This window comes from Lepisma saccharinum, chromosome 25, assembly GCF_977018435.1.
Source record: "Lepisma saccharinum chromosome 25, izLepSacc3.1, whole genome shotgun sequence".
In the NCBI taxonomy this organism is placed as follows: domain Eukaryota; kingdom Metazoa; phylum Arthropoda; class Insecta; order Zygentoma; family Lepismatidae; genus Lepisma; species Lepisma saccharinum.
In genome coordinates, this window is record NC_139253.1 from 3,126,821 (window position 1) to 3,153,436 (window position 26,616).

General features: G+C 38.0%; 1 protein-coding gene across 1 annotated transcript; it reads right to left on the reverse strand.

Moving 5' to 3' along the window:
- Window positions 1-1,376: 1,376 nt before the first annotated feature.
- Window positions 1,377-26,017, reverse strand: LOC145978699 (uncharacterized). Its single transcript, XM_083111497.1, has 3 exons — window positions 25,917-26,017; window positions 24,055-24,176; window positions 1,377-3,643 (listed from the first exon to the last, which is right to left on the reverse strand). Exons 2-3 carry the CDS (start codon window positions 24,148-24,150, stop codon window positions 2,009-2,011), a joined length of 1,731 nt encoding a protein of 576 aa, XP_082967623.1. The 5' UTR covers window positions 24,151-24,176; window positions 25,917-26,017; the 3' UTR covers window positions 1,377-2,008.
- Between the last annotated feature and the right edge of the window lie 599 nt (window positions 26,018-26,616).

Consider the following 26,616-nt stretch of genomic DNA (forward strand, 5'->3'; position numbering starts at 1 on the left):
GTGGCGATTTCAAAAGTATGAACATATTTAATTTCTTTCACACATGAGAGTGACATTTTGTGACTCGATAAATTGGGTGTATTCGATCATTTCCTGCATTGAACTCTCGGAATCGCTAGTGATTTGTTCATACGGATACTCGTTAAAATTTGATATGTCTTAAGACATGTGTACTTTCCAAGATGCAGAGTAAGCAAATTAAGTAAGTAAACTATACCATGTTCATTCACGTTTATGTAAGGTTCAATAATAATTGGCGGAAAAGTACAAAGCAAATGGCAAGCACTTCTTTATCAGTGTAATTTCATAGCTTGAAAACATGGACGTGACAGTGGGATGAAAACTGTAGTTGCCAATTTGCCCCCGAATTTACAACACTGAAAAAGATAGGCAATTCTCACTTTAAGGTGGAATTTATACTGGTCTTTCTCAGATGTTCAACGATCACTATTAGAATTAGATGACTTAAAATTATAAGCCCTTGCTAAGGATTTTCTTTCACCGTAATCAACTTTTTCAACTTTGCCACCAGAAGCTCCACAATACGTTTCATGACATCACGTAAGCAATTATTAAGATAACAACTGTTCAGTCCTGTTAATTCTTGCCTTACTTTATGAAGAATTATATTTTTTTAATATTATTAGTTTGATGTAACTTAGGTTGAATTATCCTTGGAAAGCTAAAATTTTTTAAAAAATAATTCAAACAGTTGTTTTATGTAACCTCATAAGTGTCTCCAACCGCTGTCACATTCCTGAATACTGTCAGACTGGCCCACCTATTTACGTTGTACCTTGTTTAGAAGCGTACAAGTATTGCCAGTTTTCCGCCAACAGATGCATGTTGTTATTTCACATGAATAGAAAAGTAAACAAAAATATTTCTTTATAAAAAGTACATTTTTATGTTCATTCGCGTGGCATTCAATTGAAAAAATAACCATTTAAATTTTCCTTAGTTAGATTTTTCACTAAATCTTCATAAAATTAAGGACCTTCACATGACTATGAATAGACGTAGAATAGTATACATACATATGTATGACCAAGCAAATTATCCCAAAAATTCATTCCTAACAAACCCGTAGGACACAAGATAAAAATTAGCGAAAACTGTCCACGACTATTTTCATTAATTCTTCTCTTGAATTTAGGGACTGGATTTCTATGTATGCTGGTGCAGAGATTATAAGCAGATTGATTGGAGTTTTTTTTTTAATTTCGAAAAAAATAAAAGATTGCGATGGATATTTTGTTTGTAATACTTACACACCCCACTCTACAGTTGAGAGTTCAGACGTAATAAATACCTACGTAACTATATACAAATATATTCGATTCATAAGACTTTTACTGAAAATGCTTATGTTGTACAAAATGCATTTAATATTTTCAATTGATTCAGTAAAACAAGTCAATTACATTTCGCCAATAAACAAATAAATAGCATGTGCAATACATTGTGTAGTCAATAAATACAGAGATCTTGACATTGTCTGTGTAGACAACAAACTTTAAATGTGTTAATATAATATACATTTTTTCTTTGGCGTGACGCGTGCGTTTATAGATACGTGCTTTGTTAGCAGTTGTCGAAATATTTACAATTTTATTGGCATATTATATTGTTACAATCACTGAAATAAGATACAGGGCGAGAATGAGGTTGTTGAAGCATAACAGAACCATACACGAAATACATCATGACGATATTTGAATGCAATATTCAAAATGAAGAGGAAAATGAGAGAGACGGGAATATGGCTATTTTAAATTCCAATAAGAAAGTACAGGAAGAAGAAATGGGTTAAGTACAGCAAAAGTACAAAGAAATACAAGAAAGAAGGCATGCAGACTGTTTTCAGCTAAAACTAACGCTGAAGGGATTCACATCTTTCAAATTCCACATCCTCTCAACAGTATCGCTGCGAAACGTTGGAGTATACGACATACTCGTACATAATGTTACAGAGCGTACGAGTTTCCATATCCTATTTCACACCTATTCACTTTACACCATCCAACGGAGACGATTCAATACGTTCGATTCCACTTTCATCACTTGCAGTGTGAAACTGTGTCTCTGGTGAGCTGTAACTAGCGGCGTACGATCTGAGCGGAGTTTCGTTCAAGTCTTCTCGGCTGTACGAGCTGGTAACTTGTCTAGACGTAGCTGTTACGTCAGTTGTTGGTCGCAATGGCCGACGTGGTCGGACTTGAAATCTCTTGTAAACAAGCGGACTCCCGTCGTCATCTCGTTTTCTCTTGAAATTCAACCCACTCGGATTCCTAAATAAGGTAGCGTGAGGAGTGGAGTTCCTGGGATAAGCTGGCGAAGAATTCGTGTAGTCGTCAGGGGACGCGGATGAGAAAGAGGACAAGCTATCAAAAGCAGACTTCACGAACTTTGAGAAAACCGAGAAGATTCCAGATTTTGGTTTCGTACCTATCTCCTTTGGTGTTAAAATTGGGGCTGCACCTTCACAGCTAATATTCTCAGAGTTCTCATCAGCAAATCTGACCCTGAAAGGCGTCGATTTTCTTGATCCTGGCTGCTTGATTGCACTCTGCCAAATCCTCTTCAAACCCTTGCTTCTTGTGGTGTCCTCTGGATTTGGTTTGTCAAACTCTAACAATGGGGTCCTCACACTCTGGCTCGACTCTGTTGCGATTTCATTGGTAGAACTTTCCTCGACCAACACTCCATTTGACGGCGTGTTGGCGTCAGAAGAGTCAACCGTGGGACAACCAAAGCGATCTTCAGATCTGGCATCAGTCACAATGTAAGGAGATTCGTTCCTCGTTGAAGAATGCTCGACAAGTACAAAGTTAGACCTAATTTCCTCACTGGTATTGCTTTCGAAGGTCAAATCGCTTATCACCACACTATCAGCAGCCACCCTGTCACTTTCCTCAATGATAGATGGCGTTGGAGTAGAGTCAACAGTTGAAGAGTGAATTAGAGGTGACACAGCAGCTAATGGCTTCTGTTGCAAAGCTGGGGCATCTGGAGTTTTGCTAACATGTTTCAAGCGTCGAGCTTTCAACAGTTTTCGCTGTTCAGTCCTCAAAGTGACATTTTGATAAGCTGGATTAGGTACTAAGGTACCACCTGTTAGTCTGGAACTCTCCTCTTCTACTTGTTCAACTATAGACTTAGTTTCATCAACCTTCATCTCTTCTATACTGCAAGTGGTAGCACTTTTCACATATACAACTCGCTCTTCATCAAATGCTTCCCCGGCGTTTCTTTTATTAACTTCTCTTTCATTCTCTTCACAACTCTCTTCCTCCACCTCCTCTTTGGCGCTGGAAAAACCATCTTCTTCCTCCTTTGAATTGTCACTGGACTCATTCATTTCCTTACCGTCAGTTAACTCACCACTTTCTTTCGGTAGCGTCGTCAAATGTTGATCCAAATCAGCGTGGTTGTCCAAGGATGCCTTCGATTCCAGCACCATCTCGCAGTGATGGCAGTACAAGGGCAAATGGTTGGTCAGGTGCAGCAGCAGCTTCGGCTTGGAGCCAAACGCCTTGTTACAGATGATGCACGTGTAAATGGTTAGCTTGTGGTCTTCGCTCTGGTGCACGAGGAGATGGTCCCAGCAACAAAATAGCCTCTTGCAAACAGGGCAGCGAGACTGAAAAGAAAAGTATTCCTAAGTAGCCAATAGTTCTTAGTTAATTGTGAAACAATATCACCCACTCTAAAATGTTAACAACTCTGAGGTGTGAATTCGACAACGAAAAAAAAATTGCTTGCAATTTCAAGTGAGTGGTTAATTGTTAAGGAATTCTGTTGAGGTTACCTTTGATACATGACTGGTTTCACATCAATAATTCCTAACCTTTTTTTATTTACTGGTCCCCCTCCCCAATTAAGTGCCCAACATGTCAGAGCACGCCATTTCTATCTTCCCAGTTTCTATCCAAACCAAAATGCATGGTAACTATTTCTAGATTCTTAATTTCTCTAAGTTGCGTTCTTCAACTGTGCTCATACATTTCTTTCAAAATATTGTGCAGCCCTCAGACAATTGCCTTTACAATAAACATAATTGGACATTCAAAACAAATTAGAGAGAAAAATGAAACTGAAAAGACAGAAAACAAAAAATGGCCCCTACTCTTAGCAAATAACTCAATACTTCTCTCGCATAATCAATTCTTGACATCAGCATCGCCTTTATATGCTCTAAATATTTCGAGAAAGAAACATTTTGAAAATAATAATGCTCACGAGTAAAGACATTCACATCCTGATTCATAGGCATGCACAGATCCTCTGATTAAGGGGGGGCACAAACCTTGATGAAAGTTCAATCTGAGAAAGTAAAACCTAATTTCATCTGTTTTATTGTATTGATGGGTATGGAACGAAAGTCAAACTCAGTACCAGCAAAGCGCAGTTCTGTCGTCTTCTACGTTCACATGCCTATAAATTCTAACTCCAGCAATATTATTTTCAGTTCTTACCCCCCTCCCTCCCCACCATACACATATATTTTAAAATTTTCACCCCTGTACCTCGAACAGCAATTCCATAGACACTCATATCCAAACCCACACACTTTTACACTTTCCTTTCCTCTAAATGTGTATAACTCTAAACCTTTCTTTATTTCATTGCTACTATAGAACACTTTATATACTCATGTAAATTCATCACATTTTCCTTAGATGTAGCTTTTGTATTTTTTTTTACAACATAGGGCATCAAGTCATTATTTGTATTAATATTGTTCAAAATTAAATGTTGTATGGCTTAATTGTAACCTTATTGAGATATAATAATAATATTATGTGGAATGTGTCCGGATCCGCCGAAAATCACTATTGGAAGAATTCAAAGTTCCGTCCTGGCAACAATGTTCTTTGCCCCCTCCTTCATTTCCCCTCTCTGTGGTCCAGATACTATTTTACATACAAACATGATGTCGTTCAGCGGATTAAAAACAAACACAATTTATTAATTTCCAACAGTGACTGCCATTTGGGGAGAGGCGGTTAAGCCCCTCTTTTTTCACAAAAAATAAACTGTTCTTACCACTCAGTTTTGGCACGCAACTGCCGCTACTGATTTCCAATTTATGGGCAATTTATTCTGAAAACACACAGAAGTAACATAACTAACAAAGTGTGTGGGAGTGTTAAAAGCAAGAATTTGCTAGAGAACGAAGTGCAAAGTCCAATTACATAGGAATGCACCTTCTTCCCCTTCCGTAGTTGCTTGGAACTTTCGTCGGTTTGAAAATACTATTTTGTACAAGAGCAAAATATTGTTTAATAACGGTGATAAAATTCCTTTACACTAAATTTCTAAGTGAGAGTATTAGGGGGCAACCTCTCCTCTTGCCCCCCGTGCGCACGCCTATGTCCTGATTGTATTTGATTTCTTACTTTCTTGTAATCTCTCAATATTTTCTCCTCATTTGCATTTCACAACTTAATGGGAAATGCATTATGCATACGTACCAATTAAAATACAATGAAAGTTTCGAATGCACATCGTTTCTTTTTGGCAAAATAAGACTTTGTGAGTTGAGAGTAATTACATGAAATGTGTATCTAGATACTATATAATCGATTATATATTATGATATAGAAAGGGAAAGGTAGATAGAAAAGATTACCCACAGATCAATCGCGCATTCTTTTTCAGAATTGCAATAAAAGTCTTCCAAGTCACCTTAAATTTAAGTTGAACCAAATGTACCCCAACTAGAAAAATGCCTGACAAGTTAAGTCCCGATATGCGCAGATCGCTGCGGAGCACTTCCTACTATGTCATCCTCCCCACCACTCTTCTACGTACTGCTCTGGGCTTGGGACTACGAGTGGTGCCAACTCAGCAAAATTAAGCTAAAACAAATATGACAAACTATTTTTACTGTGTAGATTGTCGGTGCCGGCTCATATCAGTTTATCAGTGGTTCATTTGATTTAATCCGGTCTTTGAAAATGCGTGCGGTGCGCGGATCGTAAACTGTAGTATTACACACGCGCGTTAACGTTTATAACGAAGAGAAACTACTGGGCGAATGACTTTATTTTGTAAATGAGACATTGGCCTGGTGTTTTTTTTTAAAGCCGAGTGGGGTGGGGGTTCTTTTGTTCATCGAACAACAATCACTACGAGAAGGCAATCTGATGACACGCTTGCCTGTGTTCTTTTTTAAAGCACTGAAATGTTCTTGCTCTTTACTCTTGGCTGCATATTTTTTAAATGCAAAAATCAATTCATGCCGGGTCCAACGAAATCCACAATCTGCTCTGGAAAGCCCCTTAGAGGACAGGCCAAATAAATTGTTTACAATGTTGCAACATATTTTCGAAATCAGAAGGAGTATATCTAAATGGATGGTTTCTCAATTTTTATAAGAATTGGATTGGATTGATTTGTTGTTTTAAGTCCACTTTATGCACAGTAAGGCTAATCGGGACTGGACGTACAGTTTAAAGTGGGATCCGAACCACTATGTGCCTCCACCGGGAATCGAACCCGGGATCCCTTGATTACAAGGCGACGACGCTACCACTGCGCCATCAGGGAGTTCTAGTTTTAAAAGAAGGAAAAGAGTAGTTGGCGAAAGGTAAGCTGAAGTTCTGTACAGCGACAGGTAGAAAACGGCCCACGAAAAAGCTAATACAAATTTCGTTGAAAATCCTCAGACCATTCCGATCCCTCCAGGTTGCAACACTGCGAACCAACGTCGATGCGAAGAGTGGAGTGGGGAAATGAGGTGTGAGCTGCGCAACAGGTATTTGCAGCGTCTTGTTTTTAAACTTGTCAAGTTGTTTTTTTTTATATATAATAAGGACATTCCTTGCTTTTTTTTATTAATCATACTAGCTGATTGCCCGGCGTTGCCCGGGTATTTATTTATCCCAATCTTCTATTAGACAGGAAAATAATGAATTCTAACTATAGTGTAAAATGAACTTTGAGTTGAACGCCATTGGGAGTGTCACTATTCATCTTAGCGACCCCGAAAACTATGGATTCCACACTAATATATGTAGTTTTACATGTCACCCCCTTCCCAACCCCACCCCTAGGGGTGCCAGAGGTTCCTTGGAGTTGAAAGGGATTGGGAGTGTCACTATTCATTTTAACAACCCCGAAAACTATAGATTCCACACTAATATCGGTAGTTTTTTTTATAATTTTTACGTGTCACTCCCTTCCCACCCCCACCCCTAGGGGTGCCATGGGTGTCTTGGCGTTGAACGATATTGGTAGTGTCACTACTCATCTCAAACGACCCCGAAAACTATGGATTCCACACTAATATCGGTCGTTTTCAATTATTTTTACGTCACCCCCTTCCCACCTCCACCCCTAGGGGTGCCAGAGGTTCTTTGGAGTTGAACGGGATTGGGAGTGTCGCTATTCATCTTAGCGACCCCGAAAACTATGGATTCCACACTAATATCGGTCGTTTTCGATTATCTTTACATGTCACCCCTTCCCACTCCCACCCCTAGGGGTACCAGAGGTGTCATGAAGTTGAACGGGCAGTGGGGGTGTCACTACTCATCTTAACGACCCCGAAAACTAAGGATTCCACACTAATATCGGTCGTTTTCGATTATTTTTACATGTCACCCCTTCCCACCCCCACCCCTAGGGGTGCCAAATAACATTTTAAATGTGGAAAAAGACAAGACCCCGCTCTTCAATGCCCCCTTCTCGTATCTAGCCTCCTAGTAGTAAAACCAAGGATAGTAAAACTTCCTGACACCGGAGGTCTCTGTATGTCGTTTTTCAGCACGAAGTACCATGCAATTGCCGCTAGATGGATATAGCGTTCAGTAAGATTGTGGAGTAAAATCGCAAAATTGGACTTGGCGCCGCTATTTGTTGGTTTTCTTGTCTGCTTTTTTGAAGACAGGATGGGGAATTTTCTCCCCCCTCTGTCGTGAATCATCCCACCCTCGGGGTTTGAATAACACATCCCAACCAACCAGGGATAATTATTTTTACTCACTGGATATGTAAATTATATTATTTAATAATATATGTTCCAGTTCAGTCTGTTAATTTCAGAGCCTCGTAAAATACACAATATCGTTAAGCAATTTGCGGCGGATGTATACAACCGTGTATTCAGTACTTTCCCAAATCTCAAAGGATCAACTTCTAGATGTTTCAAAAGAACTTTCTATCGAGTACTAAAACAGCTGTTTTCTCTTTTTCTTAACACATTTTGAGTCGCTTGGTCCTTTGATGTTGTTCGAAAACTTGAGTTTGTTTCGGTGTAAATTTGGAGGGAAATCAAGCCTAAATCGTCGTAGCCTTGTAATAAAGGGGCCAGAGTTCGATACCCGGTGGAGGCACATGACAGAGTGGTTCAGATTCCATTTAAACTGTAGATCCAATACAGATTAACTTATCTGTGCATAAAGTGAACTTAATTCAAACAAATTCCTAGTATCAATTTCCGGCAAATTTTCAGCTGTAACTTATGACAGGAATTTAATTTCAATCAGTGTTCACCAGGCCCGAAGCTAACCGTGGGGAGCTACTATATACAATTTTAGTTATAACTTTTAGGCCAAATTATGTCAGACTGTTAGTAATTTTTAAATCTTACTCTAAATCAGGGCCTGGTGTTCACACATCTCTACCACCAAAATAAAGTCATGAAAATACATTTTCATAAATTAAGCTACAAGTCACAGATATTACCAGCGTGGTATGAGCTGTAAGGAGTGGCCTCTTCAAAAGTTGTGCCATCGTCGTCTTGTAATAAAGGAGTACCGGGTTCGATACTCGATGGAGGCACATAGTGGTTAGAATCCCATTTTAAACTCTAGGTCCAGTCCCTATTAGCCTTTCTGAGCGTTAACACAGAACAAACTCAGCTCGACGTCCACCCTGGACTGGATTTTCAGACAAACTAGGCTCTGACGCCTGGACACAATCAATAGAATTCTCTGCCAGACTCGTGTTTTGTCCCCGTGTGTTTGTGATTGTTCCTTCACCCTATCATATCACCATTCATCCCAGTGGCGTACGCAAGAAGGGGGTTATGGGGTTTAACCCCCCCCTTGAGCTCTTGAAATATTATGGAAAATTCTGTGTAATATTTTAAAGATGGTCAATTTATCCAAGTCAAAGATTTGCGAGAATAATACTAATAAATATTTGAATTATTCCCATGCCGCACAGAGAAAAGCACATCATTCCAAACACACACGTCTTTAAAAGTGAATGGCTTGAAAATAAACACGAATTATTGAAAATCAAATATGAGGGCACCTATGATTTTAAACAGAAAAAAAAGTTGTTTTATATCTCGGCTCCAACAACGTTCAACGAAAATGTATTTTGTTTCTGTGAACAATGAGCAATAACTAAAGAAAGTTCTTGGTTTGTTGTAAGTGGCTAATGCAGACAAAGGCTAGGCCGACAAGAATACACAGTCACCAGTCCGCCTTCCCATTGTTTACCGCGGCACGTTTCAATTTCTGAATTCGAATGACAATAAGCTTAACTATTGTGACATGTTTTTTTGGTAATTAATTGATTGATTGATTTGGTGTTTTAAGTCCACCTTACGCACAGTAAGGCTAATCGGGAAAGTGGGATCCGAACCACTATGTGCCTCCACCGAGTATTCAACCTGGGACCCCTTGATTACAAGGCATCGACACAACCACTCCGGCATCAGGGAGGCTGTTTTGTTGGTAAGAACAGCGAGATAATCCAGATGTGAATTATCATGCCCGTGCATAGTAAATTTTGATAGCAGAATTGGTGTGTATCTCATTTGAACAAATCTTTAGTGTCGTTTTGGATCCGTGAATATGCCTAAACAATCTAAGCGATCGCAAAGTTCAATTTTGCAGTTTTTTGGCAAAAAGTCGCTTAGTGAGTCTCGCAAGAATTGTGAAAATTCCACACAATTGGAAAGTGCTTCGTCGCAGTGGGGCGACATTATTGATAACTGGGGTAGGAATTTTATGACCTAAAAATCAACAAAATATGCAAAATAAAATATGCTCTTATGATCTAAAATTTTACAAAATATGCACTATAAATTGAAAAATATGCCCTTATAACTAGACTTTCAAACATCAATATCTAACTTATGCTGAAATATTTTCATATACATACTATTTTTAGTTCACTTTATGGGCCCTGATGAATTGAAATTTACAATGAAAATGAATGCTTTCTGTAAATTTTCAATTAAATATGAAAAAGATTTTGCTGCAGTAAAAAAAAAAAACTCCAGTGAATATGGGAGTAAGAACGAATCCACTTAGAAAATGACCCTTGAAAAAGCGAAAATATGCTGAATATGCCCGAAAATCAATCAAAATATGCTTTATCACGTAGAAATGGCCAAATATGCCCTGAAAAAGCACCTTAATTCAATTAGTTTCTTCACAATATGAATTTCTATATATTTAGGGAACACATCACCCTTACCAAAAAAAAAATGCTAAGTCATAAAAATCCTAACCCTATTGATAACATTCTTCCCGATACTGATTTTGCATCCCCTTGTTGACTCAAGTGATGCTGAATTTGCTCCACATCACTAAATAATGTTGAAGAGGTGCTTCGTGAATCACCTACAAGTGTTGCTCTTTAAACTTCTTTTGAACGAGGGGCTCCACGATGGCGTAGTGGTAACGTCGTCGCCTTGTAATAAAAGGGTCCCAAGATCGATACCCAGTGGAAGCACATTGCACAGTGGTTCGGATCCCACTTTAAACTGTAGGTCGGTCCCGGTTAGCCTATCTGTACATAAAGTGGACTCAATTCAAACTCAAAACTTTTGAACGCAAAAACAGACTCAGTGGAATTGAGCAACATGTAAAAGGATGAGTGTGAATTCTACATTGTACCTCTACATCATCTAAAGTGAGTTCCATACTTAGATTTCTTAAATTTATTTTAATATATTTGCTTGTTCTAATGAATTTTCTTCACATTTCAAATATCTTACCTACCATATACAAATAACAGTTGACTAGACTGTACTTCGTAACGTAGTTGACATGATAGTAGAGTTTGTTAAAAATCGAATGACTAGAAAGTAATTTCGTTTCATTGCTTTTATAAATATATTTATGTAGATCTCTACTACTTAATAGTATTAGTAGTAGTAGTAGTAATAATTAAACTATAATAAATAATACTATAACAAAAATATAATAAAGCTATAATATATAATATAATAATACTATAATATAAAATAATAATATATACATAAACTAAATAATAATTGGTACTGCGAATTTGGATAAACAGTTAGAAATAAAAAAAAAAAACTTTATGAAATTCTGGGTACGCTACTGATTTATCCTCATCTTTGCAATTAGCCAAAACTGGCAGAAAAGCGAAGTAAAATCAAATCAGTCAATGAACCAGTGTGGTATATTTAGGGGATGAGGGGGATTTACTACCCTCTCCCGACTCATTGCAAATTGTTAGCTGTTAGGGGGATGTATTATACAATATATAACACGTCGATGTTGCAAAGAGAACTTAATTTGTAAAACTAGAACCGGCCCTGCATTTTTTCAAATACCACAGTAGATATTACTAATTATAACCATTTACTATGTAATTTCTCAGGAGTTAGGATTCTCAGACAAAACTCTCCGAAAGCAAAGAAAATACATGTCATTGCGAAGGGTGACAGGGTTAGCTGAGCCTTACTTAGCTTTACTTGTCAGTTAAGTTGGAAACAACCCATTGAAAGGTAAGCCGTCAAAAGAAATGTCACTTTGGCAAAGCAAGAACAAATACACTACTCATTTTAATCCTGTTTTCAAAATGAGAAAATCCCTAAATTAACTCTTAACCCAAAAAATCTGAAATGTTATATTTTTGGTCATTTCAGTGAAGGCAAAATTATGCCAAACCCTTCAATTTTTTGCTACAAAAATCTATAAATATGACATTTTCTTCCAAATAGCAAAAAATAGTTTGTAGCAGTTTACAAATCAAAAAATAATATTACGGAAAAAATAAATGAAATATACGTGAATAATAAAACGAACCGTGACTACTATTGCAGGGCTAAAACAATGCTTGTTTACAAATGGAAAAATGTTGTTTGGAATTAGCAAAAAATATATAGTTTCTCGTTAACCAAATATTTGTTTAAATCGGAGATAACCTAATGGCTGTACCTACACCAGAACCAAATTATTTGAGTAATTATGCACGTTTGCTTAGAATTGTCCAAAAATTTAAACAAACGCACCTCGTTAATTCAAATAATTTAGTTTCTTTCTGTGCAGAGGTATTTCATAAAAAAGTTCGTAGATCAAGAAAACACATGCGCGTCATTACTCATTACATAAACAACAATGAAAATGAAGAATATCATTGTCGCGAAAATTGAAAAAAAAAATCTTTGCCACAGCCATCTGATTGTGATTCAAAAACACTTGCCATAAATTCGAAAGTGTGTAGAAAAACTACACTTTTCATGTTAAATTTACTGTTTTTTTCTTGCATTTTAAAATAAAAGGAAGTCAAATCTATCACACAATGTATTTTTGCAATAAAACATACAAATTAACATTCACCATGCAGTTGTAAGCAAAATAAAACCTTTTCTCATTGAAATATTTAGCATGCAAATTCTCAGCTGCATAGAAATCGGCTCCATAAAACGATTTCAAAATATGCTAATGATTGAGAAAATTAAAAATACACTGCATAAACTTTTCAATCGAGTACAAGTTTCTCAATTCTGGTACTTCCATCTTTCAGTTTGATAAAATGGCACAATAAAAATATTATTTAACTGTAGGTGAACACAACTTAAAATTTATTTTATGTTTGAAAAATCATCAAAAATCTAAACCGCAAAGAAAGTTTACCTCGAGTTGCAAAATTAAAAATACGCATAACTTTAAATCACGCACAAACCTAATTATTGTGCTTTCAAACTTAAACTGTGATGAAATGCCACAACGAAAGAATTCCTTCAGCACTTTTTAACTAATTTCTAGTTATTTGTGGCATGCTGAAGCTTACAATAAACAATGCATGTCTTGCACCTATTCCTATCAAATTAAAATTTCTCAGAAATGTCGAGGCAGATTAATGTTTGTATTATTCTTGGAATAGTTAACAGAAGTACAAATATGGTTTTAAACTTAAGAGTGAATGTGTTTTGATTAATAATGTATTTCACTCAACATAACTGTAAACATGTCAATCAACTTCTTAAATAGAAAGCCATCCAAGTTGTTACCAATGTAAAGCAAAAATAACCAGTCTCCAAAATGGCATTGGTAGGTTATTACGCGAATCGAATCTCTACTCAAGATTACTGGACTTCCTGCTGTGAACGTAATGCGATTGAACGCTTCGCTTCGAGACTGCAACACGATCGTCACGAAACGCCACACCACAGCACAAGCTGTCAGAGCTGTCAAGATCACAAACCAAAACCACAAGAGCACGTATATCTTCTCGTTGATCACATTCAGAGCCATGACACAAATCGCTCGGTGAATATCGAGGCTTCCAGACGGTCCATATTTAAAGAAAGTGCACTTGGTAACTTTGGGGAAAACTATTTCGGCAGGGTCCCTCATCCTATCTTTAGTAGAATTCATGTTGAAATAACGAACGACATCGGGTCCGTACTGCAGAAATTGCCCTCCTAAAAAGAAATCTGTAAAGTACATGTTGGCTACCACGTTGATAAGATTGAGGATTTCACAGCACACGAAAACCGTTACCCAAATTCTGTGCGTATGTAAACGGCCGATCAAGCTCTTGCAAGTTTCTCGAAGTTTCTTCTCGCCGTCTTCTTTGCACGGAATCACAACGGTGTCGCCACCAGGATACTTTGTGAACTTGATCTCGGAGTCATGTGTCGAAAGCATTAACAACTCCATGCCATTGACAAACTTCTTCACTTGTCCATTATCATACGCTCGCCATATATAGTGAGGGATATAGAAAAGTATTGCTTGCAAAAAAAGAACAAACGGTACCCACTGATAATACGCATGATGTTTCACCTCGTCGTCGGCAGTTTGGGGTCCAACACCTGGATGTGGCACGTCCACTGTCGAATTGTAGTGCTTTGATACGGTGTACGTGCTCATGAAGAAGCAGTAAGTGTTAATCATATTAAGAAACTCCTTTGAAGCTTTCTTTTCACCCACATCGCAGCGAATGTGTTCGCCGATGTATTGTCTGCTGCAGACAAGAATCGTAGCAACAAGCAAAATAATTGTTGTCAGTCTGTAGTGCAGCTTGAAAATTATGTTGTCTATGTTCACGGAAAACGTAAACTTCACGTTGTTCTTGATTTCCGTAAATTGTTTCAACATGGTTCTTCAAATCCACGCAATGTTATCACAGAAAAGCACAATGGCAAATTACCACCACCTTAGTTCAAAGCAGCCCAGACAAGGGTGGAACTCCAACGAAACACTGTCGCGCTCTATGTACCTTGACTGTCGCGAGTCCGAACAAAACGTCTTACAATTTACTTCCAACACTGTTGCCAAATCGACAATCAATATACTCTTACAACAATAAGTTTCAAACCTACTTGATTTGTAAATACGCATCGGGACAAAGTACCGAGCGAACACTTGTTTTAAAGATTACTAAGGATTGTATAATTAGGATAGCAAATTACAATTTCTTCACTGTTGTAAATTTAGTTAGAAAAATGGTAATTTACTATTTTTCTAGCAATTAGTACAGCAAATTTACCGTGAATGCATAAAATAGAAACTGTAGAGCAATATTACAGTATCACCCAGTAGTGGAAAGTTGTGACAGTACCCTCCCCCTTTCTACGTGAAAAGTATTTATATTATTAATCGTCGCCTTTCTGCCACTTTGGCTAAACAGGACAATGAGGAAGAGTGGTGATATGATGAAATTCATGAAGGGACACTCATAAACAACGCCCAGGCCGGAATTCGAACCCGAGACCCCTGGCGTCATAGCACACTATGCTAATCACTCCACCACGGTAAAATATGGAAAGAAATGACAATCTCCCACCCCAAGAAATTCCTAAGCACGTTACTGGTTTTAACGGTAATTTGCTACAATAACTGCAGTTAGTAGCCATAATAAAATACCAGTTCTTTACTGTAGAAAGTGTTGCTACATTAAGAGAAATTTCCCTCGGCGCAGGGAAACTGTAGTAGCATTTTTGGTGAAAGTGAAAGAGAAATTTTATGAAAAATATCGAAATTGCCAGGACATTTGAAGATGTTCCAAATTAAACTCAAGGTGAATGCAATGTGAAATAAACTTTCTTTTCTTTTTCGCGTAATTTAAATGCCAAATGTAATTAAATATTTTCAATTTGGGACTTGGGAAACTTGATATATTCCCATCATCATAACTGAAAATTAATAAAACTAATCTTTGTGACAATTTGACATTTCGTGTTTTCGAAAATGAGGGAGAATTAGAAAAAGGATTTTTTTAAATTTTTGCGGCAACAAACTTCAACAATATATATTTGAGTGCAGGGCCGGATTAAGGTGGGGGCTATTGATGCTGCAGCATTAGGCTCATTCCTGAAATAGGTCCAGATGAAAACAGCCAAGAATTTTCCGAAAGCTGAACAGTTTTCTCTTGCTATATTAACCTGAAAATAAATCTTAGAATGAAATTTGGAGCTCCAATTTCGGACGCCTAGACACAGCGTTACTTATTATACAGTTACTATTATTCTTTGCATTGTGACGTAACTATAACGTCGTTGTGTTTATTGTTCACCGAAGATTTCAAGCATCAGGCCCAATTTCGTCTTAATCCGGCCCTGTTTGAGTGTTGGAAGTTTGAAGTCCATTTTATGCACACAGAGAAATGGAGACTGGACCTACAGTTTAAAGTGGGATCCGAACAACTATGTGTGTATCAGGTATCGAACCCGGACGCCTTGATTACAAGGCGACGATGTTACCACTACGCCACCGGAGAGGCCGCGCCTACCAACATGCCAAGGACGTATTTAGGGGGTCCAGGAGGTCCGGACCCCCCCTCCCGAAAGACTTATCAAGTACTAAAATTAAATAATGAAAAATACATTCGTTTAGCCGTTGTTGTATAATTTCCTCTGAACTTATTGGAAAACAAGGATTATGTTAGGCTCATATGGCTTTGAAGGACATTTAGGGGGACATTGGCACAGACCCCCCGAAAGACTTGCCAAGTACTAAAATTAAGTAATGAAAATATTAGCATTTGTTGCATAATCGATGGTTATTAATTTCCTCTGAACTTTTTAGAAGGCAAGGATTATATTGGGATAATACGGCTTTGAAGGACATTACAAAGAAGATTTATGTACACTATTACTCAAAATAATATGCATAAAATATTAATCAGAAATTTACTTTTCTCATGTTTGTTATTCGATAAATATTCAATTATCCATCTATTTGACATTAATTTCATTGCCAGGGCACTTGTTTTTATGAAAATTATTCCGATCTTAACTACAGGTAAGCTACGTAATGAATATGCGCTGTTATATCTATTCTTATACAGTATTTTTACCTATTCGTGTAATAATAATAGGGTAAACATGCCAGTGAATGAACAACCCCCAGTGAATGAACGTGGCACATATTTCTGTAAATAATAAGGTATTACAAACCCTCCAATCAAAAGGGACAACATATGTTCTTTCGGTAGCCTATCGGAAGTGAGATTATCCCTGATTGGGTGTTCTCGTCAAATGATCTCAAAAGAAGAAAATGGCCTATTTAAAGTTTTATCGAACAGCAGAACTTTATTGTTTTTAGCATGAAAGCAGTTTTCAAAATGTGATAAATATATACAACTGCATACTGAGTATCTTGTTTACCATTCATCTCAGTTGGTCTTTAATTTGTTGCAGTGTTTGCAAATTATCTTAATCTGTTCAGTTACTGGGTCATTATTATTAACTGGGATGTTTTGTTCATTTACTTGTTTTTTTTTATACTCTACTATGTTTTTGTACGTAAACAATTTGCAGTAGATCCATGCTTTTATTGTTATCCGGGTTAACAATATTTATAGCTGGGGTTGGTGCTAATTGTATGGGAAAGTGAGTGAGAATAATTAAAAATGGGGGGAAATTTTCGTCAAATACTTTCTAATTACAGTTTAATTTAATATAATGTAAATTATATAATAATAAGAACCTCTCTTTATAATTTAAATTAAAGTTCTATTCTAGCCATGGGAAGAAAGTCTCTATTTAAAATAAAGGTGGTATTTGGAATGTCAGAAACAAATTTCACTAAAATTTCTACCATTCCCATTACAGTTATACACATTTTTTTTCCTTCAGTGTGCTTAATTGTCCATTCACTGGCATGTTTACCCTATAATATTAATTTATGTATTGTAATTAGTATTAATTTAGTTTAATATTATTTTAATCATTAATGATTATAATATTATTATTATTATTATTCCTGAGACACTTCGTACCTCCCCCCCCCCTTCCCGAAACATATTTCTAGATACGTGCCTGCCACATGCATACAATACAGTGGCTGCCTTTAACCGTCGTCGTTTAACTGGCCTCAGCTGAGGAAAAAATTATGGTTTTCTTCTAGAATACAGTACAACCTTCTTTATTAAATATGTGCCTTTGCAGGCTTCTCCACTCTAAAAATGAAGTAAAATGAGATCTTGATTTCGTAAACATCTCTACATTCATCATACTCTAGGTCGTGTCCTAACTTTCGAAGGAAGGTATACATTCTTCCAAGAGTGAATGTGTGTTTGTGCAATATGTTTATAGCACATGTTGCGCGCAAGATGCACATGCAATGCGGGACACTTTGAAAGCCGCCAGGTATGCAGTGTGGGTGAAAGTGAGCACTTCACTTAGACGACCCAATTAACTACTTCATCCACTCCACCGCTTTGCAAATTGAAACACGATGCTAAATAATATGCCCTAGATTGTGCGCGCAAAATTAGTTTGGTATTGACGCTTGGGAAGCACGTGGAGAAAGCGGGTCTACTTTACTGCGGCAGGGTGGGTTGCTGGCATGCGAGCCAATCAAAATCGTCCCAGTGCTTCATCCAAGCTCTGGTTACCTAGCAACAGAAAACGTTTATCACGGTGTTGCCGCTTATCGGGAGATTGTTCTTGCGATCAGTTTTCATGTTGTTGGGACAGGACGTGTTGTTTGTTGCGTTGCTGTGATATTTTAACCAGTCCGTTTGTTTAGTGTTTACTGAATTTAGAGTATTCTTTGTTGTATATAGCGTGTTGTTTTAGTGTGCTATTTTTTTGTACATAATTTTCTGCTTGAGTATGTCGTGTGCTTGTGTGAAGAATGTCAAGCACAGGAGGCAATACTCGAGGAATTCCTCTCAAAGGCCAAACGCGGGAAAAAGTTTGTTCTGTGCGCAAATATTTTGAGCAAGAGAGAAACAATGGGGGTCCAATCATTTCTGTAAATAAAGTTCTGGACAGGACTGCTGCTGCTGTCGGCGTGTCTAAGAACACTATTGTTACCATGGGGAAAGAAGAATATAATGTGGTAGAAATAAATCAATGCGAGGCTTCAAAACTGGAAACCCCAGGAAAGAAGAGGAATATCAGTAAACGCGTAACAAATTTAGATACCTTTCAGCAAGACGCTATTCGTCGCCATATTTACTCTTATTATAGGAGGGAAGATCATCCCACTGTAGGGAAACTGCGCGTTTCGTTGAAAGATTCGGGAATTTTTCAAGGTGAGAAAACATCTTTAAGGACAGTCATAAAATCTCTCGGATTCTCATACAAAAACAAATAATGGACGCAAAATAAAGTATGGAGGCATATGGGGATGTGGAGGTAGGGCTCCACACATTCTCGACCTCGACCATATTATGGAGGTGATGTGGTTCACCAACCGCCTTTACCCCAGGTACTCATTTGGGCTGAGTCGACTCCGGAGCCGCTAGGGATATTTGATTGATTGATTCATTCATTCATTTGTTGCTTTAAGTCCACTTTATGCACGGGAAGGCTAATCGGGACTGGACCTACAGTTTAAAGTGGGATCCGAACCACTGTGCCATGTGCCTCCACCGGGTATCGAACCCCTTGATTACAAGGCGACGACGTTACCACTACCCCATCGGGGAGGCCTGCTAAGGATATTTGAAAGAGTTCCCCAAACCACCGCGGGTCTCCCGCGTAAAAGTCAGACGCCCCACCAACTGGACTTTGTGCAATTCAGTTGCAGTATAATTGAAAGATGGGCAGACTTTAACGGCGACTTCGGAAAGAAATGATTATTGAAAGTGTATATATTAAATATTTTCAGAATGGATTGAAAAGGTAACCTGTAAACAATGCTCGTTTCGTTAATTCGTTCATGTTGCAAGGGAGACGGAAATTAAGAGAGACAACAATAGCACATTCGTCATTGTTGTCATCATTGTTATTCCGTTTTCCTCGAAAAACAATAAGACATTTCATCATTGTTGTTCTTTTTCATAACACGTTTTCCTCGACACAGCATCAGAAGGCTGCACTGCGTACCGTACCCATGATATGGCAACACCGTGACGCGTGTTCCTTCAGCTCTCAATACGAAACTAATTTTGCCGCAGGTTATAAGGTTCTGCAGTCGATAGTCGCAAGCAAACAAAACAAGAAGTTCTCATAAGTCTCTGGTATTTACCAGTGCTTGAAGTGAGGGAGATAGTATCCCCAGATAGCAAATTTTTCATTAAACATGCCCCCCTTCCCTCAGCCAGTCCCAAGTCTCGACCAAACACCTCAATAGGAGTGCCAGATCATCCTTAATAAAAACACTCAAACGCTGACAAAGGCAAAATTTATTGCAAAATAAGGCACTACAAACGTAACGTTTGCACCCTCTAACTAACGCTCTAGCCTTCTTAAACCCGAAGGTTCATGGCTGCAGCAACACAGGCCTTCCATCTGTCTGTATCCTGAGCAATATCTATATACTCTTTTCCACAGGGTGCGAAATCATTGGGGGGAAAGAAGATCTTAATCTACACACACACATACATACACTTATACATATAATACATATTTATAATAATAAATATACAAGTAAATTCATATTTAAAATACATTATTTTTACTATTATTATTATTAAGTATATACTTTTTCATACATATCAGATATTAAAAAAGTATCAAACTAATTCCTTTACTGACTGGTTAAGGATGTCAAATGACAAAATAGCTGAAATATTTTTATTATGTTTTAAATTTTTGTTTAGTTTTCGCTTCCTGTTAGTATAAATCGATTAGATTTCATAGTCATTTTTGTCTTGCATTGATATTTTACCTGAATTATGAATATATTATATCAATATAACATTTGTCATTGGTGTTAAGATCTGTAAATTGTCTCTTGAATGAGAGAGAAAGTATGCAACACTCACAAACACATTACTTTGTGTGTTCTCGATACTATCCTTAGTAAAGTATATTTGAAGTAGAAAAATAATTGGTCGCCTTTTGCTTTTATGAAAAACACTCTCCTCCCCGGAAACTTTTAGTGGGAGGGATTTTTTAAGCCAAGATTGTTGGTGGGGGACCCCCCCCCAGGATTTCGCACCCTGCTTTTCCTTCCCAACCAATTTCCTTCCATCTCAACATTATCCCTCCATCTAGGGTCTAACCTCTAAAAGGTTACGTTACGTGGAAACGTTACGTTTGTAGTGTCTTATTTTGCAATAAATTTTGCCTTCATCAGCATTTGAGTGTTTTTTTTTATTAAACATTGAAACAAGACCTAACTGTGTTACCAGTGGCGGAGATTGGGTTCCAAAACTGAGGGCGCAAGGTGCCAGAACAAGGGGGTCAAGGACAGTGTATTTTCCCTTGGTACATAAGGTTTAGCATAGTGCGGGGGTAAAAAAGTTGCAAAAAGTGGGGGACAACTGTCCCCCTCGCTCCCCCGTAATCGCCGCCACTGAGTGTTACCTTTAGATCATCCTCTAAAATATGACAATTTAGATATCTGATAGTTTTGATCTGGATTTCGTAAATTAGGATATCTGACATCCATCATTATGAATATTTGGATTATCCATTTGATACCCGGTTAAATGTTTGTATTTTGTTTCTAACGCTGTTTTTCTGCCACTTTTAGCGACGATGAGGTTGAGTCGTGATGATCCGATGAAGAGGCACCCACATAAATCACCCATGGCCAAACCTAGACTCGAACCCGGGAACTTCGGTAGCGAATCCGAAGTTATCCCACTTAACTCTCTGGCCAACCGCGGAGGCTCCAGATAAAATGTTATCTGTGCCATTTTACCGTCCCTACGTTCTATTATAATGATCAATGAAATTTAAAGTTTTCGAACATACGTACGTACAAGTAATTACATATATTTTTAAAATAGCTGTAACTACGTTAAATTTACAGAAATGAGAAATGCGCAACTTCTAAGGCAAGGATTTGACACACCCCTCGTTCAAATGAGACACTAGCGCCCTTGACATGAGAAAGTTCTAAGACTTATCTGAACATTTCATTTCAGTGCCAAGTTCAAGTTCAAGTTATGTTGCTTCGCAAACTTGCTTATCTTGATCTTCCTCTTTTTCGAAGATCCGTGTTTGTGGATTTGTAAAGATAAGAATGAACTCTGCCGATTTTCAGCTCGAAAGAAAACTTAATCTACGATGCAGGCTGAAAGTCTTGCCTACAAAATTTAGGCTGAAATCTGACTCTTCGTTCGTGTCGGCAGGGGAGAAGCAAGACTCCAATCGCACAACTATCTGGTTACAGCCCATTCTCTTGCCCGATCAAATGCCCTGACAATATACTGTATATATATCAAATCACAGATTAAATTTTAATTTTATCAGATGTTAGTAAAATTCAAACATACTTTCAGCAATCACAGCAACTAAAGCAGTGATGACACCACAATGTGTGAAGGGGAGAGAACCCCCCTCCCCCGTCAGTCCGCATCCAGCTCTTCAAAAGAGATTAAAAACTCTGTATACTTATCTGTACCCCAAAACATAGGAGTGCGCACGGGGCGGCAAGGGGGCAGTTGCCCCCCTAACGATGGACGTCCGCAGATTTTTTAAACGGAGGGTCAAGCAATATATTTTTCCATGGGGTATATTACCCCGATAATAGTGTTGCCCCCTCAAAAACAACACTTGAATTTGAAATTATCGCATTAATGTAAATTACGTAGTATAACTGAAATCAAATTATACGTGTGAAATATGTAGTTTTAGGTTGATATTAGATTTCTAAGGGGGAGGTGTAACTACGGGGAAAGGAGGTGCAGTGGCGCAACCACAGGGGGGGGGCAATGCCAAACCTTGGACGGGAATCAATTCTAGGGTGGCAAGGGGGGGGGGAAACATTGAGGTAAAAGAAAGCAAGACTGGTAGAATATAAGAATAGCAGGACAAAAGGATACTGAACGTGGAATACGTTTTCACGTCTTGTATTACTTCTTCGAGACGGCCAAGAGCACCTGCAGGGTGGCACAAAGGGAAATTGCCCCCTCCTCAATATCAAATTTTATACAAATGAAAATTCTTGCTGGTTTCGCTCGCAGTAACTGCTTTCTTACAGTCAAATTCAAAGCTGTAGCTAGAAGGCGGCGGGAGTTTTGGCCCTGGGCGCCGAACGACCTAAATGAAGAAAATTGCCAAAGAGTATGCCATGGCACCCGATGAAATTTTGGGGCCATGTTAAATCAATATTGTTTTCAGTTTGCAAAACTTTTAGTCAAAAAATTTTCTTGCTCGCTTCGCTCCCAATTTTGTTGTTTTCTATAATGCATTGTAAATTACCAGAGAGAAGTTATAACCATTAAGTACTTCAGACTCTTGCTGCTAAACAGTTTGTCTTAAATGCATGAACACAATTGTCTGGAGGAAAAGAAGCGCGGCACATTAGGCACAACAAGTTTTGAATATTATTATGTTTGGCAATAGGTGACAGACAAGGTGGCATATATAAGCAAAAAGTTGTTGCATTCCAAGGCCGTGTATATCATCTATTGTCTAATTTAACAATATTCCAAAACATAACATACATATATATACACACACACATCAATGCAATGAAACTAAAACAGTGAGATAAAATAAGGTTTTTTCTTCCACGACTAAATTTTCATTAAGGCTTTTGCCCCCCCCCCCCCAATCAAAGGGTCTGGGCACGCCTATGCCCCAAATATACCATTTTCCCGGTAGGTTAGGCAAACATAGTTAAAATTTGGTATCGTGGTAGTATCAGGAATATATATATTTGGTTGTGAAACAAAAAATTTCGCGAAAATCGACAGTTTCCATTCCGAAAACTAACACCTTATTTTCGCTTTTTTTGCAATTTCTAGACGTTTACGACAAATTTGAACTTCAGATTCGTGATTAGGAGGACTCAATTAGTGAGTATGCCAAATATGAAGAAAATCGGAGAGGGGTCCGGTCATCCGAAGTCGTTCCATTCATTCTCCTCGTTTGGATTAACCTAAGAAAAACGTGGGTAGAAAGCAGGCAGAGAAGGTATATATGAGAGAGAGAGAGAGAGAGAGGAGGGAGAAAGAATGAAACAAAGAGAATGAGAGAGAGAGAGAGAAAGAATAAAAGAGGCAAAGAGAAAAGTGTGATAAAGAGAAAGTGAGAGAAAATTTAAAGAGCAGATAAAAGAAAATGGAAATAAGGGCAAAAGAGGGAGCAGAAAGATAATAAAACAAGAAAGGGAGAAAGTAGACAAGAGCCCAAAATAAACAGGGTGAGAAAAAGTTTTATCCAAATCATAAACGTTGAATTTGGTATCAGAGTCCTGAATTCTATACTTAAAACAGGATAGTGCCCAAGGTTTATTTTACTTTGAATTTCTGCCACTTTTGGCTAATTGCGAAGATGGAGGTGAGTGATGGACATTCACTAAGGACACACCGGGATTAGAACCCGGAACCCCTAGAGTCGTAGCGCTCTCTGCTAACCACTCCGCCACGGACTGTTGGAATACATTATCATGAACATTTACCCAATTGCAATAATACGACCCAATACAGGAAAGTTTTACACCCATTAAAAAGCTAACCTTACACCCTTACCTCGTCCACTGATCTAATAGGTGTGTAAACAACCGATCGCGCTCTCGGCGTTGAACCACGTGACGCTTTCCTTCGAACTCCGTTCCTCATTCTCATGCCAATCCAGGACCACAAAGCACACTCTGGAATTCAAAAGTGAATTACATTAATGAAACGAAGTAGATCTGGAGCGATTTTACAATACCGGACAATTCCCCGATTTCGTTCATATTTCGCATACTCAATAATTTAGGGCTCCTAATCACGAATCTGCAGTTAAAATTTGGCGCTCACGTGTAGAACTTGCAAAATAAGGGGGTCCGTGATCGCAACCGACAATGCACAATTGCTCATTATTTATCGCAAGATTTTGAGTTTCGAATACTTAAAGAATGAAATATATATTCCTGATATTACTACGACGCCAAATTTTAACTAAGTGCCTAACCTAACCTTGCCGTGCATTATTTGTGGGGCTATCCATGAATGGTTTGTGGGGCTATCCGGGAATGGTTTGTGGGGCTATCTGGGAATGGTTTGTGGGGCTATCTGGGAATGGTTTGTGGGGCTATCCGGGAATGGTTTGTGGGGCTATCCGGGAATGGTTCGTGAGGATACCCGTGCATCGTTAGAGGGGTTTAATGCCAATTGCGACCAGTCACCTTAAAAAAATGTCAGTTTCGTAACACTTGAGCGACAAATTTCAACCACAGAATCGTGATCAAGTGTCCTAAATTAGTGAGTATGCGAAATATGAAAGAAATCGGGGAATTGTCCGGTATTGTAAAATCATGCCGTAGATCTAAAGACAAGAACTCTTCAACCATACGCACCATTGTTTGCAATGAACGTATTGAGCAGCTTTGTTTAGAACTTCACTTTCGAGTGCAGTCTCGCTCAACAAGAACCACACAACTTTTCGATTATCAGAAGCCGAGATTGTGCCTAATCCATAGACTGCCCAGCCAATATAATAATCTAACAAGCCAAATAGACATTTTTGAAAATCTGGTACGTTTTAGAAGACTTGACTAAAAGTACGCAAGTCTCTTAACCACATGTAATTTTATTCTATGTTATTACTATTTGGCTAACACTGTATTTGGAATCTTCTGTTAAATAAATAAACCCATGCACTTTTAAGCTTGAAAGTTAAGTAATTCGTGCTAATACATTCTCTATACGACCCAGATGTAGACTTTGAGCGGGGAGGCGCTTCTACAACCCCCCATACTCTGACCCTTCCGTGATTATGTCCTATGAAATGTAGGCTTTGCTTCAACTCGGGGGAGTACGTACATTAATTAATAATAGACATTTTTATATATTTGAAATTTCAATAAAAAGTAAAGCCCTCTCTCCCACATTGCAACATGCCAAGAAATCGAAAAAGAGGGATGTCGAGGTAGGGCTTTTTTTTATTATTATTATTTTGTGTCGCTTTCTTAAACTTTTAGCTAATCATGATGATGGGTAAACATTATAGCTGGATGAAAGTTACGAAGGAACACACGCAAAGAAACAGCCATGTCTAGGCAGGGAGTTGAACGCGAAATCTTCGTTCGCGAAGTTCAATCTTACAATTTGCAAACATTTTATTTGCACATTGAATAATTATGAACTGACAACATTTAACTATACCCTGTAATTTTTAAATACGTCGTTAGTTTTGTTTCGGAATTAGTGATCAGTAATTCCTTTTCTAAATAAGAAATGAACAATCAGTCGCATTTCTCCCTCATTTGATACTCTCTCAAAAGCCCACCCACTACGAAATTATAACAAGATGGTCATTTACTATTGAACGGGCAATTCGAGTTTCTGATAGAATATTTGCGATAAAAATCAATTACATTTGTTAGAAACATTGCACCATTTCTTACCTTGATCCACACCAGCCCTTGCACCTCACGGTGTGTCACAGGTACAAGCACGAAACAAGATAGCAAACGTTACGAGGTCCACTTGGTATGACTCATCGTGATACACGACACACAACTACTGTGTTTCCATATTTCACCTGTAGATGGCACTCACATCAGTTCTAAAACAGTCTTCCTCCATGATGACTAACCTCAGTCATCATATTGAGGGGGACTACAGTAAAAATCCTTTATGCTTTGAGCGAAATTCGAAGGAAAGCAGTGGAAATCGGAATCACTTGCAAAACAAGCGATATACATCAAAATTCGCAGAAGAATCAGCAAAATAACTTAACAAGAATCCACCCACGCGTAGTCCCGAAAAAATTAGAAAACATTCAATAACTCGGAAACGGTACATTTTACAGAAAAAAATCAGGAGACCAAAATTATAGAAGGAGAAATTTTACATAAGAAACAGGCACTTCTACTGCAATAAGGTGATTAAGCCCTTGATGCCACGTGAACCTTTATTTACGTACATGAATCAAACTGTTTTATACCGAATAATACGTTCTCTTTTAATCAATGTACTCGTTGATTTAGTATTTATGATATTATCCAATATTCAAAACAAAATTAAAACTTATGAAATTGATTGATTTGGTTTATTTTACTTCGCTTTTCTGCCACTTCTGGCCAATCGCTATGATGAGGATGA

Bases quoted from the DNA above. Each gene is read 5' to 3' on its own strand.
- LOC145978699 (XM_083111497.1), bottom strand. From the start codon at position 24,150: ATGAGAATGAGGAACGGAGTTCGAAGGAAAGCGTCACGTGGTTCAACG. The intron at 3,644-24,054 runs GTAAGGGTGTAA...TTTTCTTTTCAG, and splicing joins CTATTAGATCAGTGGACGAG to TCTCGCTGCCCTGTTTGCAA.